Source organism: Ursus arctos, unplaced genomic scaffold (genome assembly GCF_023065955.2).
Source record: "Ursus arctos isolate Adak ecotype North America unplaced genomic scaffold, UrsArc2.0 scaffold_21, whole genome shotgun sequence".
Classification (NCBI taxonomy): domain Eukaryota; kingdom Metazoa; phylum Chordata; class Mammalia; order Carnivora; family Ursidae; genus Ursus; species Ursus arctos.
In genome coordinates, this window is record NW_026622886.1 from 23,112,944 (window position 1) to 23,132,052 (window position 19,109).

General features: G+C 36.4%; 1 protein-coding gene across 9 annotated transcripts in view; it reads left to right on the forward strand.

The window, feature by feature from the left end:
- Positions 1 to 19,109, forward strand: part of ATP2B1 (ATPase plasma membrane Ca2+ transporting 1) — a 125,358-nt gene that overhangs the window by 66,957 nt on the left and 39,292 nt on the right. For all 9 annotated transcript variants that reach the window (XM_048217792.2, XM_044384543.3, XM_026499917.4 and 6 more), the window contains 4 exons: positions 7,122 to 7,319; positions 12,928 to 13,182; positions 13,273 to 13,398; positions 17,195 to 17,335. In XM_048217792.2, the coding sequence (XP_048073749.1) occupies positions 7,122 to 7,319; positions 12,928 to 13,182; positions 13,273 to 13,398; positions 17,195 to 17,335 (720 nt within the window). The remainder of the gene's footprint in view (positions 1 to 7,121; positions 7,320 to 12,927; positions 13,183 to 13,272; positions 13,399 to 17,194; positions 17,336 to 19,109) is intronic.

Below are 19,109 nucleotides of genomic sequence, written 5' to 3' on the forward strand. Positions count from 1 at the left end.
TCTTCTCTCTTTTTAAAAAACCGGTCTCACTTTATAACAAACTTTCCCTCAACAGAAGTGCATGTCTGGGCACCTGGGTGGCTAAGTCTGTTAAATGTCTGCCTTGGGCTCAGGTCATTATCCCAGGGTCCTGGGATCTAGGCCTGCCATCTGGCTGTTTCTCCTTCTCCCTGTGCCCCCCACCCCCCTTGTTCACTCTTTTACTCTCTGTCAAATAAATAAATAAAAATCTTTTTTAAAAAAAGTTCATGTCTGTTCCTTTCTACCTTCCTTTACCAAAAGCCCACATCCGAATTCTTTTCCATATGGAGATGTTTCCCTTATTAGTTCTAGTAGCTTTAAGCACACATATGAATTAGAATTTTTAACCCTTAGCAAGAAGTAAACCCTTAACCCTTAATTAAGAAGTAAGCAACTCTGAACTGGCCTTTACATTAGCATTCTGTGAATTGGCAGACTTAAAATACTTTTTATGATTGCTGGAAACTTTTTTTTTTCATAGAATATTTTTAAGCATGCCTAAAACATGTTTGTTATTAGACCCAAATATCTTTAGTTTCTCTGTAAAATGAAGCAAAAAAGCCTATATGTTCAGTAATCTGTGTTTCAATATTTTATCTTATTTGGAAATGATCTGTTTAATGAATTTAGCTTAACTCATCACATAACTTAGTAAAACTTTAAGGTTTCAGGTTACCAAAAGATTTGGGGAGAGTATTTGAGAAGTTCACCTAAAACCTTTTTATCCTACATACATCTATTTAGTTTACTCATTCTTAACACTTACGTATAGATTACCCTCAAAAGCTTCATGAGACAGTAGACAGAATCAGCCATTTTCCCAAGCTATTATTCTTGTTGACAAATTTTGTAACAGACATAACATGAATTTATTCGATTAGTAAAACCAGTGGAATAGAAGTTGTATGTCTACATTATATTTAATGCTGGTAACTCTGAAGACATGCCTGGTTTAGTGAAACCAAACTTAAGCTAGCTTTTATTTGCCACAGATTGTCCCAAATCATGGAAACCTGAGAAGCATATGGGTTACTTTCTGTTACATTTTTGAGAATTTCTACGAATACTTAATTCACATTTGAGTCAGTTAAATAAAACTCCTTTACAAATTAATTTTAGTAGTACTATTGGAGGTAGAAAATGCTACATATATACAACACACATATAATATAGATATGCTGAAACATAAACAGACATAAACAGAGACCTCACGGTTTCTACTTTACTCATTGTAGAAGTCAGATCTAAGTTTTCTGGTAGATGGAGTAAGTTAAGGCTACCCGCTCAGATGGCTAAAGCTAAGTTTTAAACAGCCTTTCCCCCTTTTGTTTTTCTTCTGATAAGAATTACTTCCCTGAAGTTTGCACTTTAGCGTTTACACCCTCAGAGGCACAAGGAAGAATGCAAGTTACAAGCCTTTAAAGATTAATAGGGGAGGTTTGGGAATTGGTAAAAAGAATTGGGCAAACTTTCTCTAGAGTCGCTTCTAGAGTTGAATTTCTAGTTTTACAAAGATTTGTAAGATGCAAGTTACAAGCCTTTAAAGATTAATAGGGGAGGTTTTGGGATTGGTAAAAAGAATTGGGCAAACTTTCGAGTTGCTTTTAGAGTTGAATTTCTAGTTTTACAAAGATTTGTAAGATAAGGATAGTTGCTCTCAGTTCCTCAGAGAATTGGGTTGCAACTTAAATGACATCATAGCTTGATCCACCCATCCAGCTACATTTTCCTTAGCATAGAGGAGAGCGCCTTAACAAAATTTCCTATCAGGCATTGACCAGTGCCTCTGGTCTTATTTTCTGCCCTTTTCTGTATCCACTAATCTCTGGAGTTAATCCAGTTATTAAAATGTTAGAGGATTTTCTCGGAGTTTAAGAAGGTAAATAACTATAGCCTTTAGTTTGGTCTTTAGTGTGGCCTTCAACCAAGAAATGAAAAATACCTGAGGAGAATTGCCTGTAGCTTCAGGTGGTCTTATTTGAAAAGGTAATTGTTTAATAGTCTCTTCAGACTGGAAAGGCAGTTGAGACAGAGGATTACTAGAATGAGTACTCAAAGGAAGAAAGAGGGAGCAGTATGAGTATTATGTCAGTCTTACAGCCTTTTGTTTTAGGTACCTCTTATAGCTTCACTTTTTCATTAGCCTTTTAAAACAGATCTGAAGTTTGGAGGCGTCTGCATGCCAATAAAAATAGGTATCTCTCTGATTTGATAGTCCTTGCTTTTAAGTTCATTTCTTAAATGATCTTATCTAACTGTAACATTTCTCATAATGGCCATTTGTGATTCTGGGTTGTCTTTTAGTGAGATTTTGCCATTTTTACAGATATTTATAGCTTCTGGAACCATAATTTTTAGACAGAAAATAGGCAGGTATCCCAGAAGGTGGCTTGCTTAACTTTTTGGATTTTAAGGATCCCATTACTCAAAGTAGAAGTACAGAAAACAAAAGAATACTCACCAAGAAGGGGTAATGCCTTAAAAGCAGAACCCAGATAAAGTCAGGGAGTTGAACCAAAAGGAGGGAGCTTGAATCCCAGAGGAAACTCACTAAGCCAAAAGGAAAAAAGACAACTTACAGAAATGAAGAGTGCAAGGGGCTCAAGTGGGACCCACAAAACAGTTGTGAGGGTCATTAGTTCCCTAGGGGTTCAGCGCCTTCCAATCCCACTTCTGACACTAGGTAATATCAACCTTAAATGAAACAAATGGTAATTTAATTAAACAAAGATAAGTTTATTCAGGAATAACAGTGGCATTGCAAGTCAGGGCAGGCAGACTATGGTGAACCATAGGCAAGTATGAAGAGACAGTGGGGAGGCTAGCTTTTATTAGGTTCTGAGATGAGATGGGGCGAGTTGTTTTGAATATAGCTTCATTGAAGAAGAGCAAGAACTCAAGGCTGTGGCATTTTCTCATTGGCTGCAAATGGTGGGCAGTCTGTTGTTACCGAGGCATGTAGAAATCGTCTTCCTGTTGGTCATTTAAGTTGACATGAGTGCTACATGTATGAGAATTCTCCCTTTGTAGCTTCCCAGCTCCATTTAAAATCAGGTTTTCTTGATTCATTTTTATAGCTACTTTTGATGGTTTTTAAAAATGTATTTTCTGTTCGTGAAGCTAACTAGGCCATGAGGAGATCAAAGCTATATATTCCCTTTGCCTCTTTGCCACTACACTACCATCAACTGAGCCAATGGGCCTAGGCAGAAGATCTGTCATTATATTTATTCATAAGTTATACTTAATGATTTCATGTCATATGTACTCTATTTTTGAAACTGGGACCATGTAGTCTCATTACCAGTTTCATCAGCTTAGCTATCTCCCTTCCCCCAAGAGCTTTGCTTTCTCTCTCCCAACAGTGGAAGCCTCTTCCTGCACTTAACAGCAGGTTAAAACTTACACCCTGGGTTCCATTCCCCTTGGCTCTTCAAAGGCTTTACTCTAGTGTTAGCCTATGTTTCCTGTGTTGTCTTCTCTATTTAATTATTTCCACTGGTGAATTACTTGCCTTAGTATCTATCAGTCATCTTTTAAAAAGGGTAATGGGTTTTATTTACCCACTTTAATTCACTTTCACTGCTTTATTTTTCTCTGCTCTGTCATACTCCTAGAAGAAGTTCTATGATCATAGTTTCCACTCACTTTCTAATTCTTACTCTCGCTTCAGTTCTTTCTGATCAGACTTTCTTCACAATACTCCACTGTAAGATTTCTTATCAAGGTCATCAGCCTCCATCTAGTGAAAGCCAGTTGTCCATTCTCTGTCTTCATCCTAATCATTTGATATAATGATCCACATTTTCTTCATCTTTAAAACAAAACAAAGCTCTCCTTTTCTAGGCTTTCATAGTATTATATGAGCCTGTTTTTGAGCACCCCCCCCCAATCCCTGCCTATTTCTTTTGGGTTGCCTTTGCTTCCCCTGTCTGACCTTCAAATGTTGGGAGGGTTCCAAGGCTCTAGCCTCAGCCCTTCTCTCTTGTCTGTTTTCTTTGAGCTCTCATTGGGCCCATGGCTCCAGAATCATCTATACATTGATGATGTATAGACCTCTCTCTGAGTTCCGAATATGGCTAGCCAGCTGTCTACAGACAACTCCACTTAGTTATTTAATGGGCATCTCTTGTGTAAATCTAGAAAATGAAAACCATTAATTCTTGCCTCTTTTTTCCCACTTAACTCTGTAATTCCCAAAGCCTGCTCTATCTTGGTAAATGTCTTTACTATCCATCCATTTAAATGTATATGCCCCCCCCCAATCTGATACTGTTCTTTATTCTTTTTCTTTCATCCAAGTCCAGTCCTTTAGCAAGTTCTGTCTGATCTTTTTACAAGTTAATTGGCAGAGCCACTTAAAAACTCAGAAACAAGCCACCGTCCTCTTACTTTGTACTGTAATGGCCTTCCTAATGGTCTTTTCCCTCCACTCTTGAACTCTTCAGTTTATACTTCACAGAACAATTAAAATGAGATCAGTTACTGCAGTGCTTTAAAACCATTCTGTTTTAGACAGGTTTCTGTTACCCTTAGAATAAATACTAATCTTCTTTATGTTACTTTGTTTCTTTGTTACCTTCCAGTATACGATAAGCTTGCTGAATGTATAACTTGTATTCACAGTGATTCCGCAGATGTAGAGTAGTCCCTTGAAGTAGTAAATACCTGGTGGGGAACTGTCTGTTGTTACAAAACTCTTGACTTCATTATATGTAGGTTATGTAAGTTTACTGTTTTATGTTAATGGAAATTAATTGCCCCTCAAATAGAAGTAAAACCTATAGTGTTCAGTTTGTAACTTATCCCCTTACTTAACAGCTAGTACTCTATAGTTTATGATTTGATATTTTGTGCCTTCTTAGGCCCTTCCAAACAACTTCATAAGTTACACCAACAAATATTAATGCCCCTCCCCAACTGCCACAGAAGTTAAGTCACCTGTGCAAAATTTCAGTAGGTGAACTGGAATCTAAGTCTTCTGGTTCCTAAACCAGATGACTTTATTGATGTTGCGTCCTAGGTGTGTGCTTGGTGGTGGTATAGAAGAATTACAGTAACCCTTAGGACCAGCTGCTTTTTTATTTTCTAAATTCCCTCCAATTACATTTTTAAGCTGTCTTTGGCTCTATGGCCATTTTTATCAGCATTAACATAAAATATTGGCCTTTGTTCTAACCAATGTAAGTTTTGATCAGTTATTTTTATAGTTAATAATGGTGATCTTTAAAACTACTAGTTGTTAGATATATGTAATTAATGATAGGTTCTGTAAGTGTGAGTTAAACTGATAGAGCCAATATCTTCAGACGATTTCTTAGAAAAAAAAATTGGAGACTGACGCAGGGAAGAAATGCAATCTTTGGTTCTTGCTAGTAAGATCACTAAAATACATGACAAAACAAACTTACTGTTTAATATCTTTTTATAAAAGAAGGGACACTTAGTTCAAAAAGCAGCAAGCATATAATCTCAGAACATTGCAAGGTTTAGTTCTTCAAAACAAATTTTGTTTTGTGGAAAACGTCACTACATGGCTTGTCCTGTCCCTCAGTTAAACCATGGACCAGCGCTAACTGCTTGCAGCCAGCTGTGATTGGGGAGTATTGCCCTAGTCTGAAGAAACTGTGTAGATCCTAAATTATAATTTGCAAGTTTCTTCTCTCATACTGTTTTTCCCCTGGTCACAATTAGTACAATCCTTTGATTCCTTTCTTTCTGTTAAACTCTGTCTCAAAGCCTGGAGCTCTGTGGAAGCTTTCAGGTGGTGAGTTTTGTCATCAGAAAATCTAAAATGCTTTCTGCCCAGAATGGACTGATCTTGTTTAACAGTTGCTAATGAAAACGTCTCTGGAATCTTCTTGATACCTTTAACAAAGTAAATAATTACTTTAAAAAATTTATATTCATTCCTTGTTGTTTATTCTAGCAGTATACTTACTTTGTTCTGTCTTCTGCTCTCTGCCTCCCTCCACATTGAGATTCCTAGCTGAAACACTAAAAACCGAGAGCTTGGCTGTTTTCCTGTCTTGCTTCTTTGTTGTTCTCTTAGAATGAGCTCTTTCCCCACCCACCCGCGAGAGAAATTAACTAAATTAATTATAAATTTAAATTTATGATGATAAATTGAAAGTTGTATCATTCTGGCACCTTTGTCTTCTTTTTTGATATTTTTAAACAGACTAAGGAAACCAGTCATTTGTCACCGCTACCTGTGTTTTCATACGCCCCCCCCCCCCCAAAAATGTAAATGTGTAGATACTTTGCTTTCGCTAATGGGAACATATCTAGGTTTGATAGGATTGGCAGGGTTAAATGAGAGGAGGACCTGCTAGATGGGGTGAAGGCAAGGCGAAATTGATGTTCATCTCTTAACCTCCTCTCACGCGGCTGTCCGCTTCCACACTCCAGGCGATAAATGCTAAGTCCTGCACTGCGCCTTTTCCCTTGCGGTGACAGTGGGTGCAGTCAGTAGCACTACCTGTTTCCCAAGCTGGAACTAAACCCTAAAAATAAAATTCAAAAGAAAAGTCATCCTCAGTGTCCTGGTTTTTGTGACTTTCAAGTCTTTTATCAGTCCAAATAGAACAGACATTTTAGTAGAGACGTGTTAGAGTTTGTGATAAAGTAACTTTTCATTGTTCTTCGGTAAACAGGAGGGAAATCAAAGATTTTCACTCAAACCAAGATGCTGTAAGTAAATCAAATAAATACATAATTCCCCATTTTTGGAGGGAAAACACATAAATAAAGGTCAGGGAAATGTTCAGTGCCAATGTAAAACCCATCCCGCTGTCCTATCAGTTCTGGTCTCTGGCAGTCTACAAGATGGTATAAGGTAGTAAGATCAAAAATAAGCAGTGCGGGAAAGTGAAAATTCTTCATCCGGTCTTGAGCTATCGACCTGAAATGTCCTTTCAAAGTACTATACACAGTTTTCAGTGATTTAAATTCTGCACATTTGGTCTAATGCATAAAAATCCTATCAAAAGGATTTTACGAATTGAAATCTAAAGTGTAATGAATATGTTTTGAATAAAATAGGTATTTTCATTTGTAAATAGTGAAACTTTTCACTGAAATTTGTTTCTTTCCACTAGGTTTAAGTGGAAACCCTGCAGATATAGAGAGAAGAGAAGCAGTGTTTGGAAAGAATTTTATACCTCCTAAAAAGCCAAAAACCTTTCTTCAGTTAGTATGGGAAGCATTACAAGATGTCACTTTAATTATACTAGAAATCGCAGCCATAGTATCATTGGGCCTTTCTTTTTATCAACCTCCAGAAGGGGATAATGCACGTAAGTAAATTGGGGAGGGGGGAGAAAAAAGACTTTTATGTGTGATGTTAGTAAGTTCAGCTCATTCGCTTATTTAAAATGTAATAATAATAGGTTGGCATTTATTGACCATGCTAGACATCATTCTAGTAAGGCTTTTAATAGTTCTTTCCATATACCATCTCGGGTAATTTCACAGTAACCCTATGAGATAGTGGCACCTCCAAGTGAAATACAGAGGTGAAAAAACCTGCCAAAATGTGCATACCATGTGTTGGCAAGGAGCTAAGCCATATATACAATGGGGTTTGTGCCATCACAGTTCTTAAGGTCTTTTAACACTATATTGAAATAATTACAGTTTTAATTTTGGGTTTTTTTATTATTTTGGAAAGCATTATGAAAGCATAATTCTGTTCTTCTCCCTAATCCATTATTTTTCAAGTTCTTAAATTGTGTCATTATATGCATGATTTGGTAATTGCCTTGCCATTCCAGAAATGTTTCTACTACAGTGTATCTTGATCAGTGGAAAATACATTGTACTATGGTATATCTACTTTAACTTGTAGCTACAAATGGTTTTGTTTTTCTCCCACCTTTGTATGTTCTTCATTTCTTTTTTAAATTTCTTATTCTCTCTTTAATAAGTTTATTGTAAAATGGATATTCGTTGACAGTACATTCTATAAGTGCTAAGAAATCTAGCTTGGGTTTTGCTCATTATATTTAAATTCACTATATTTAAATAACTATTGAGTGAACCAATAGTAGTTTATATATCAGAAGAGTGATGCACCAATATTTCTGTTTGTAAAACTTTATTCTTATGCCTTTTAAGTTAGGAAGAGTTTGATAAATATTTGCTAATTCTCTAAACATTGGCTTAGGCAATGATTTAATTCCATTAAACGTATGCCTGGAGCTTATGTGAGAGTTGTGTTGGTTTTTTAGGTTTTTTGTTTGTTTGGGACAGTTGGTCACAGAATAGGTCAGTTTATCTGAGACCAGTATAGATCAGGAATTTTCAGCAGCAGTACTGTTTTTGTTTTTCACGAGAACATTCTTTGTTGCCCTGCATCATACCACCTTCTAGTTGAAGCAACCAAAGTGCCTCTAGATATTGCCAGGTTTCTCTTAGGAGGCAAAATTGCCTGTGACTGAGAATCACTGATCTAAATAAAATATTTAGGCAATATTCTTGTCAACATTGAGCCAAATTATTTTTGAGACTTGTATTTATTTTTATTAAATAAATAATACATATTTTGCTGTAGAAAGAGGAAGAGGGAAAAGTGACAATTCATAGGAAATAACATTCACCCAAAATCTCACTTCTTAGAGATTACTGCTATACCATTTTGATATGTGTTCTCCCAGATTTTAAAAGTATGTTTTGTGTGGGTTACTCTTGAAGGTATGTGTGTGCATGTGTGGGTAGGCCTGAAGGTGTGTAAATGTGTGTATCTTTTTATATGACAAAGAAAGGTTGTACCATATTCAGCAACATATAGCTGAGTTCTGGAGTGCTCAGTTTACCCACTTAGCATTATAGAATATTGGGAATTGGTATTCTAGAATTCAGTGAGTCGGCAGATTATTTTTTTACTTTTAACATTTTTTACCTCAAAATTATAAGAAGAATAAAGAAAAATATTTTCAGTGGGAGTGGATTTTGTTACAAGGACAAATCTTTTTGGAACTTGGACTGCTTTCATTTGTAGGATATTAGTGACAAGCCTTTCCCAAATTTGCTTAAGAAGAATACTGGCATTAGGTCCAACTTGGAAGATACTCTAGAGTTGTTGGTGTCATAAGACACTTCAAAAAAAAAAAGAGTTAAAATCTACTAGAAGGTGGTGAAATGTTAGTGTTTGCATTTTTTTAACATTTATTAGTGTACTCCTGTATCTTTTCATCATGTTATGTTTTAACACTAAGTTAGGAAATCCATTAATTGTAAATCTACAGTCCTAGAAATCCAAATTCTGAAAATTTCTTACTAGTGCTGTTTGGTGTGAAAATAAGCACTATAACCCGTACTGTAGACAAATCTTTAGTCACTAGTGTAATACCGATGGTTCTCAAACTTTTTGGTCTCAGGGCCTCTTTACACACTCATAGTATTAAGAACTCCAAAGAGCTTTTGATTATATGACTTATGTCTGTGGAAATTTACTGTATTCTTAATTAAAATTGAGAAATTTAGAAATATTATTGCATTTAAAAATTATAACTAAGTGCTATGTTGTTATAATAGAAAATTATAATTACTGAAATTATTATTAATGAGATGTTAAATGAAATAACGAAAAGACTAGTAGTAGTGTTCTTCATGTCCTTGTATCTCTTTAATGTCTGGCATAATTGAAGATAACGGGATTGTCTTCTGCTTCTGCACTTAGTGTGTTGTGTTAGCACATGTAATGTAGTCTTTGGGAAATTCCACTATGCATTCTGAAGTATAAGGCACATTACATCTTAGTATTATTATAAACATAGTTCTGACCTTGGGGGTTCCTCCTGGGGTTCCTAGACCACACTTTTGAGAACTGCTTCTTTAGACTGTTAATGTAAACACCTGATGCACCACCCAAGAAGTAGCTCAAGTGGAGAATTTTTAAGAATGGAGTATTTGCCTTGCAGTAGAGAGCGAAGACGGAATTTAGACTGTACATCTCTCTCTAGTGAATATGTTTATAGGGAAACACTTTTGGTGAAATAGATTTTTATAATTATATTTGTACTTGGACCTTACTGAAAGCACTATTAAAATACTTTTATATATATATAACTGGTAAACTACAATCCTTTTGTAACTTTGATTTTGTAATTATTCTTTTCATTGCAGCTGCTCTAAAAATTTGTTATGATCATCAGTAGGAAAAGGATTTATTTTCTAGAAGTATTTTACTACCATCTGTTTTAAGATCATTCTAACTTTATCTATATAATCTAAAGTAGAACTATATATGAAATGAAATATGGCACGAACTTGTTTCATGTTCTCTTTTGAAATATTCAGTCATCTAGTTCTAAGTATGCATGTGAGATTTAAAGCTGAGAATGATATAATTGTCTCATAATTCCTTTCCTCTTAATCTCTGGCGTGTTGATCTTTAAACTTTTTGGTTACATACCTTATTGGGAAGATCTCTGAACATATATCTCCAAATGATGCATTTGTGAATTATATGTATTTAGAGCTGTCTACAGAATGTGTATATTTATAATGTGTATACTGTATTTTTATAATGTGCATAGTCTTAAGCATGTGCAAAAATATACATTGATATATTAAAAAGATGAAATGAGGTTTAAAATTTTGATGTTACTTAATAACCATAAAATACCATTATTGATAGCATGATTGAGTATGCATTATTGTATTTTGTAATTTTGATTTAACCTTGATTTCCCTTGATTTGGGTCTGAGTTTGGTTTATTTCAGAACTTGGTTTTAATGTTTCTCACAGCTGAAAAGAAACTTACAGTATTATGTAAATCCAAATGCAGGAAGTGTACTCACTAATGGTATTTATTTTCACTCCCATCTACCAGTTACATAAACGTTTCTGTTGACATTTGACTGGTAAATTCCATCTTCTGCTTTCAGTCTGTTGTTCTTGCACACTATTAATAACATATTGCATTTTTACATTTTTAACCAATGAGATAAAAATCCATTGAAATGCTTCATTTGGAAGATAATATTTTACCTGTATTTCAAGTTGGGAAAAGTGGTCAACATTGTATTTCAACCTTCATCTGTTCTTGAGTCCAGACTTGTTCCACCTAATTCAGAGAGCAAATCTATCTTCTGGACAAGGGGAAGGGGCAGGAGAAGCTGTCCTACTGCTTCTACTGTTTTGAACATTGTTAACCATAAATTCATTTAACTAGTTACTGTGTACAGTGATACAGGGTCATTTCTTCAGCTCAAATGTAATTCAAAGAGTAGTCTTAATATTTGGATGGGGAAGCCAGCACTCTCGATGGATTGTCCTGCCATCACCTTTGGAGAACATGCTTTTGTACCCATTGGTGGCTGAATCCTGTCGATGGTCCTTGGGATTTTTTTTTTTTTAATTCTTCACATCATCTCTTCTATTTCACCACCACCAGTTGATTTCATTACAGTCTCTGTGTTCTCTCTCTTCATCTGTCCCACATACCTCTCCAGGATTAATTTTTATTCAGCATCTTTATACTTCAAATCATATCTTTGGTTCATGCTCTCTATTCTGGAATATGCTTTAATCATTGCTAGTATCATTCATTTACTCATTCTTTTCTTTGAATAATCTTTTTCCTGCTTTACCTGTCCTAAGAGAACCATTGATTTTTTTCAGATTTTTCAATTCAACTCTTAGAAGGAAGGAATTTATATAGGAATATACAGAAGAACATATTCCTTCATGTGAATTTATAAATAACCAAAGTAAACTTTTAAGAAACAATGTTTACTTTTACTCTGTGTATATCCTTTTTATTTTGTTGTGTTTCGTTTTTCTAAAATGCTGGTCATGAGCCACGGAATTGATTTTAGGCTCACAAATAGATTATAGCCCAAAGTCTAAACAGTACTGTTTCGTTGTTTTTTCTTCAATATTGTTGACCTTCAATTTTGAGCTTTTGGGGTTCTTTCCTCCCTCATTCTTTTATAACTTTCCTGTGCCATAGAGCCTTTGTCCTGATGTTAATCTTTCCCTGGAATGCTCTAAAGCCACTGTATGGCTAGTTCCCTTTTTATCATTTGGCTGCTGGCCTAAGTGTCATGGACACCTCAGCGGGGCCTTCTGTATTCACACAAACGGCAGTCAGCCCTTTCTTCACTTGATAGCACATCACCATTCTTTATATTCTTTATGCCATTTACTATATCTGAAATTAATTATTTGTTTTATTATCTGAATCCTTCATACACCATCTGCACCTACCAATCTGAGTATGGGTTTCATGCGAAGAGAGAGCTTGTGTGTCTTATTTACTGCTATATCCCCAGCTCCTAAAGTAGTGTCTGGCACCTGGAGCAGGTGCCCCAATAGTTGGATTAATGAGTAGCACTTGGCTTACCTCTTCATGTTATGGAAACCAAGTTTTGCTTGTACTCCTGTAAAATTGATACAGTAAATTCATGATTCATGGGTAGCACATAGCATTTAAGTTTTCATGTATATCTTGTCTAATATATGTAATAATAGCATTAACCATTGGTCAAATGCAAAGGAATTCTCAGCCACTGCTCTGCCTATGTTACAGTGTTCTCTCATTTAATCCTCACAACTCTGGTGGACTAGGTGATGTTATCCTAATTTGGCAGATTAAGAAACGGAGTCTCAAAAACAAGTAACTTGCCTGGAGGCTGTGCTGTCTTCTCTAGTGTCCTTACTCTTAACTAGAACCCTAGACTGCCTCCCTGTCCTGAGGGTGCGAATCTTCAGTGGCAGGGAACTTGACCTAGTAAGCATTCTTCCCATTGCGGAATGCTTTGCATTCAGGAAGGTATTTAGACTAAAATTAACAAGGTATGTAAACATCATAATTAACTTATCGAATGTCCATTGTCATCAATTCAGAATCTTTTTTTTTTTTTTTTTGGATAAGCATTTTCTTTCTTTCCATGTAGTTTGTGGAGAAGTTTCTGTTGGAGAGGAAGAAGGTGAAGGTGAAACCGGTTGGATTGAAGGCGCTGCCATCCTGTTGTCAGTAGTGTGTGTGGTATTAGTAACAGCTTTCAATGACTGGAGTAAAGAGAAACAGTTTCGAGGTTTGCAGAGTCGAATTGAACAAGAACAGAAGTTCACAGTCATCAGGGGCGGTCAGGTCATTCAGATACCTGTAGCTGACATCACCGTTGGAGATATTGCTCAGGTGAAATACGGTAAGTAGAAAGGAGCAATACCTCTTGGGCCAGAGGCAGAGTTACGGTCATTGTGGTTACCGTTGAGCGTACCATTGCTTTCTGTTTTAGGTGATCTTCTTCCAGCTGATGGCATTCTGATTCAAGGCAATGATCTTAAAATTGATGAAAGCTCATTGACTGGTGAATCTGATCATGTTAAGAAGTCGTTAGATAAGGATCCCTTACTGCTATCAGGTATGAACTTCTTTCTTATCTTTGCACTCTTTTCTCTTCCACGACTGTATACCGTGGTCAGCAAACACAGTTTCCCTAAGAGCCTACAGTGTGAAGGATTCTGTATTTTATGTTAGCTTCTACCCTTACAATCCTTAGGGACTTTTTTTTTTTTTTTAAGTTGGCAGAGAGACTAGAGATCTTTGAATCCAGAGCCCTATTTTACAAATGAGGAGCCTCAGTCAAAAAAAAAAAAAAAAAAAAAATTTTTTTTGAGAGTCAGTGTTAGTGTAATGGTAAAACCAAAATATATGCCTAATGATTGCTACTTTTCTATTTTTCTGTCTTACGTTTATTCTTAAGGCCTGTTGATGTATAAAATTAAAGAATGATTCTCTATGATGAAGTACCAAGGATAGGTTTTTGGGTTTTGTTGTGTTTTTTTTTAAGAACTGATAGAATCCTTAAAATTGATCTAATCCAACTCCCTCATTTAACTGCTGAGGAATAAATCTGGGACCTAAATTATTTATCAAAGATTACATGACTAATCAGCGGGAGGCCTAGCACTGGCACCACATCTGCTAGGGAGGATTGGATTTGCGCACAGGTGAGACATGTTCTGAGAATGAAGAGCAGGATTTGTTCGGGTGAGGGGACTGTTGGACATGGGGAGCTGGCTGTCTACCTGGGAGGCTCTTGTAACAATAACTGGGGTAGCTTGACCTGAGGTTAATTGGAAATAAAAGGGAAGGGATGATGGGAAAGTTTACACGCGGCCTTCTAAAATGCTGAATGAGACGAAGCCAGAGTACCACAACTTGACTCCAAAAGCATGCCAGTTCTTTCATGTTTGAGTTCCAGGTTTTTACTCTTAATTTTCTAGTATTCTTTATAGAATTTACAAAATTGCCTCTAAGACCATTGTTTACATATGTTTGTTAGACTGAATTATACCAGAGCTTGGAGCAAGCATAATGTTGCCTGTTCGTCTTCTGTTAGCATTTTCAGATGGTAATGGAATGCTAACATTTTACACATTGTAAGGACATTTCTGCTGATTTAACTATGTAATAACTTGGTGGTTTTAATTGTTCAGTTCTTCTCTGTGAACTTTATATTTTAACTGATTGAATATGGTTTTACTGAAACCAAAGTCAAACGTGTGACAAGTCAGTTGAGAGTCACAACTTCCGGGCATATACTTCAGTGTAACTATTACCTTTTTAAGATTTGCAAATGTGTGGCTAAAAAGCTGCTTGCAAAACATCGCACCACTAAAGATCAGAGTAATTACGTATGTATGCATTTATAAACACCATTATTAAAGGGTGGAGGTCCCAAAAATAATACAGACTTAGTTCTTCAGAAAAATCTTGGGATCTATACACCTTCAAAATTCTACACTACCAAGAACATCCTGTTTGGTTTTTTCTTTACATGGATGTACTTGTAATTCATTCCAAATAGACATATGTTAGATAAAGAAGTATGATATGTTTAAGTACAACGTATACTTAACTTTACTTATTCCTTGCCATACTTCTGAGAAACCGTAATTGTTAACCGGATAAAATCTGTAGTCTTTCTGAGGAGGGGAAGGAGTCTAATCATACCTTAACCACCACAGACTGTCTGGGCCACGATATTTGGCCGACTGAGGTGGTATTCTCTTGCCTCTTTGCCGTGTATGCTGCATGGACTCCTGCGTACATCTAGCTGCTTTACCTAGTGCTTCGCTCTTCAGGTTGATGTCCTTTCACTGAACTTTGGTCCTTTTCTATTTTAACAGAGATTGCTAGTAAGCTTTATGTAGACTCAGGTCCCTAACACACCAAGTGTACCGCAAGAACTCTAAATTTTCCATGGTTAAGAAAAGACTGAAATAACTTTGCAGTGTCCCTTATCGTAATGTGGGTGGGAAAGTTTTTCTGCATTTATTTCCCTATTCCAAAAATGTACTAAAAAACATAAAATGCATTTATTTTTAAATGTATTCTCATGATGCCATCTCTCACTGCTGTTCTTGGCTTTTTAAATTTAGATTTTTAAAAGCAGTTATTCAGTTAGCAGTGGGGATGTGACCAGAACAAAAACTGTTTGGTTTGCCTGAGCACATTAACCGCCAGCATCTGATTACCTGTGGTGGGGAGGAATAGAACATAAAAAAAATTGGAATTTACCAAAAGCCAGAATCATTAAAGAAATTGCCTTTTATCTGTAGAAGTTGCTCAGTAAAGACTGTTTCACTCTCCTGAATTTCATTTCTTGTTTTCTTTGCTTTTTCACTGACAGAGAAGCTAACAATTAGTGAAATATTCAGAATATAGATTTTTTAAAAGCAAGAAAATCAGGGGCAGCTGGGTAGTTCATTTGGTTAAGCATCCGTCTCTTGATCTCAGCTTAGGTCTTGATCTCAGGGTCATGAGTTCAAGCTCCGCGTTGGGCTCCATGCTGGGGCCAGGGCCTACTTACAACAACAACAACAAAATGAAGAATAAAAGCAAGAAAATTAAAGGCCTCAAATATTCACATTGGATAAGTTCCCCAGTAATTAGTAGACAAATATAAGCTTTTAACTACTGGAATAAGTACAGATGCTTTATGATTTTATTTAGCACCTAACCTTTGTGCATTGACTTGGTATATAAGATGGTAGGGGCAACAGAACGTGTCCCCCATATGGTTGTAAACTAAGAGATTGAATAAACATGATAACTGTAAAGAAGATTTTATTGAGAGTTCAGAAAAAAAGAGTTGCTTTTGAAAGCCACTTAAAATTCACAAAAATATTACAGTAGAGAGATGGGAAGCCTTTTAATCAGGAAAGGTGCAGAGATACGTATGTACAAGTTGGAGAACAGTCAGCAAACTTACTGACTTTGTATTTAAAGAAAAATATGCCCCTTGTCCCCTGACCAAGCTGGATTGAGTCTTCGTCTTGCCACTTAATTGTTGTGTAACCTTGGGCATATTTTTAGAAAATAAGAAAAAATAATGCCTACCAACTTGCACGATTGTTGTAAGGGACAGTCAGAATACAATGAGCGTTCCCATTTCTGTTCCATAGCTTTCTGTCATGGAATATTATGTTGGGGTAGTGGACGAAAAGTGTGAAGGGTTGGTTGATCTCGAGGTGAAGATGTTAGACTTGATCCAAGGCGGCAGGAGCAGAGAATCAGAGGTTTTTGAGCCATGAGGCACTTGTGAGAAAATTCACATTTTAGGAAGGACAAACTGGAAAGAGAGACTGGCTAGGAGGCGTCGCAGTAATCTAGGCCGGCTGGGATGAACCCTGGGTGAGGTAGAAATTTGGGTTTGGGTGTGGTAAGTGGGGCGTTTGTTGCTGTGGAATCCTTTTGGTTATAAAGCACATTTCTTTTTTTTTAAGCCATGTGTTTCTCAGAAATGTCAATAAATGGTCATGATAGTAATTTTTTAATTAAAATTAATGTGCATTCCTCGAACCCCCACAAATTCCAGGCAGTGTGCAAAGGCACTTTACATTTGTACCTTTATTTGAGTCTCATTGTTTTTATTAAGGGTAGGTACTGTTATCCTCATTTTATGGGTGAGGAATTGAGATGTTATAATTTGCCCAATATCACATGATAAATGAGTAGTGGAGTGAGCTTTGAATTCAGATGAGATAGATTACAGAATTAAAACCTTAAGGATAAGAATTTAGGTTATTTAATGTCTTACTGAATTTGTCTTATTAAGTACTGGATATTAAAGACAATATGGCTGAAGATTGAAATTTGAAGGTAGGAGGAAAAAGCCATAACAATTTTAAAAAACATATTTTCTGTTGTAGGTACCCATGTAATGGAAGGCTCCGGAAGAATGGTCGTTACTGCTGTAGGTGTTAATTCTCAAACTGGAATTATTTTTACCTTACTTGGAGCTGGAGGTGAAGAGGAAGAAAAGAAAGATGAAAAGAAAAAGGAAAAGAAAAGTAAGATCAGCAACTGTCTGTGAGAATTGGCATTTGCAAATTTGGCACCTGGTTAAAAGAACTGACACAGAAAAATGCACTTCTTTTATGAGGTTCTGATATGAAACGTTCTACAGAAAGTTACTCAGTATGGTACTTTCAGGTGGTGAAATTAATGGAGTCCCTTCCATTTCCCAGTTTTTGTGGAGGTCACAGTCCACTGTAGCCAAATCCAGCATCTACTTGAGCGCTTGCAGTGGCTTTACTTACTCTGTTAATTCTTTAGTTTTAGCATCCTTCCGTTATCTGGCCAGCAAAGTGAATGAAACTCTCACTTCCTGTTTGCTTATCTCTTCTGCTGCTCCAGTCGTAGCTTTCTTTGTTCAGCATTTCACACTTTGGTCTACATTTTGGTCTCATTGAGCTTTCCATCTCCTTCAGGTTTTCTACTAGTCACATTTCCCAGTCTGTACTTAAGTAGTTGGTTTCTGGACATAAGATGAAGACTTTCCGTTGACAGCTATTCTGTCTATTACATTTAGCCCAGAGTATTCAATATCAAGATTTTAGAAATTTGATCTTGACCCATTGTATCTGCTGTCCCTAGAAGTGATCTATCCTCAGCAAAAATTGCTGACCGTAGTTTATCCACAAGGATCTTACCAGAAACTGTCATAGGTAGGGAGACAGCTCAGAATTACTTAGCTGGAAGCATGTTACTTTTTAAAAAAGCCCTCTCCACCCTGTTTCTCAGTATCCGCTGTACCACCCTTTTCTCTCGCTGGGGTTTGCCGCTCCGCAGTTCTTTCTTTTTAGGGTGACAGTAGTTTACTGTGGTTTAACCGCTTGGATTTACCTAATTTTACTTAGGAGAGTAAGCCTGTATTTCTCTCTTACCTGTAAGTATTTTGAGATCTTCTAAAATAAAAACCTTGCTAAAATCTTGGTTTGCTGTAACAACCACCATGTTTTTAATATTTGGTTGTTTTATTTTTGGGGTTTTGTCTTCAGTTGTTTTAGTTCAACCAAAAACATACTTGAAAAGTTCTGACTGTAAGTGAAGGTAGCAAGACCCCCATTCTAAGTTCTCCTGTCCCTGTCCTCCTCCCTCCCCATGCTTTCTTAGGTTTCTTAAGGTGGAGTGGAAGGCAGTTTGAAAACCAATAATAATGATGCCCTTATTGAATGCTAGGTGAATTAGCCCCTTAATCCTTAAAATCTTAGGACATAAAGATGAGTAACTTGAGGCTTATGGAGATTATATATTTGCTCCAGGTCAAAGATCTAGTAAGTGGCAGATCAGACCTGCTTGTCTGACTCAAGAGTCTATGGTCTTAACCATACACTGTGCTGCATTCTAATTTATAGGAGTCCAAGGTCAGTGGACCCTATGTAAAAAGGAAGGGAAGTTTGCATCATGACTTTATTCTTGTTGACCCCACAGTGTCTTTTCTAACAAGCACTGTTTTTTCTAAAACCTTATACCTCTGTTTTTATTATTCCAGTCAAAAATATTCCCCGGAATGAACATCTAGCTCATTGTCTCTCATTTTTTATTCCGGGGTTATGTTTTTGTTTTGTTTTTTGTTTGTTTGTTTTTTCTTTGTAGAATGGGGCATTTTTCCATCTGTGGATTTCAGCCCTTCTCTCATTCCCTTGACTGCTTTGGCCGTTACCCAGAAGCAGTTCAGGGTAATCTTTCTCATTTCCTTCCTAGCCTAGAATGTAGCTGTCTGATGCCTCTGAACTCAGAGCCTGTTGAAAGTAGCTAGATACTCTTTTTACTCTCTCCTCA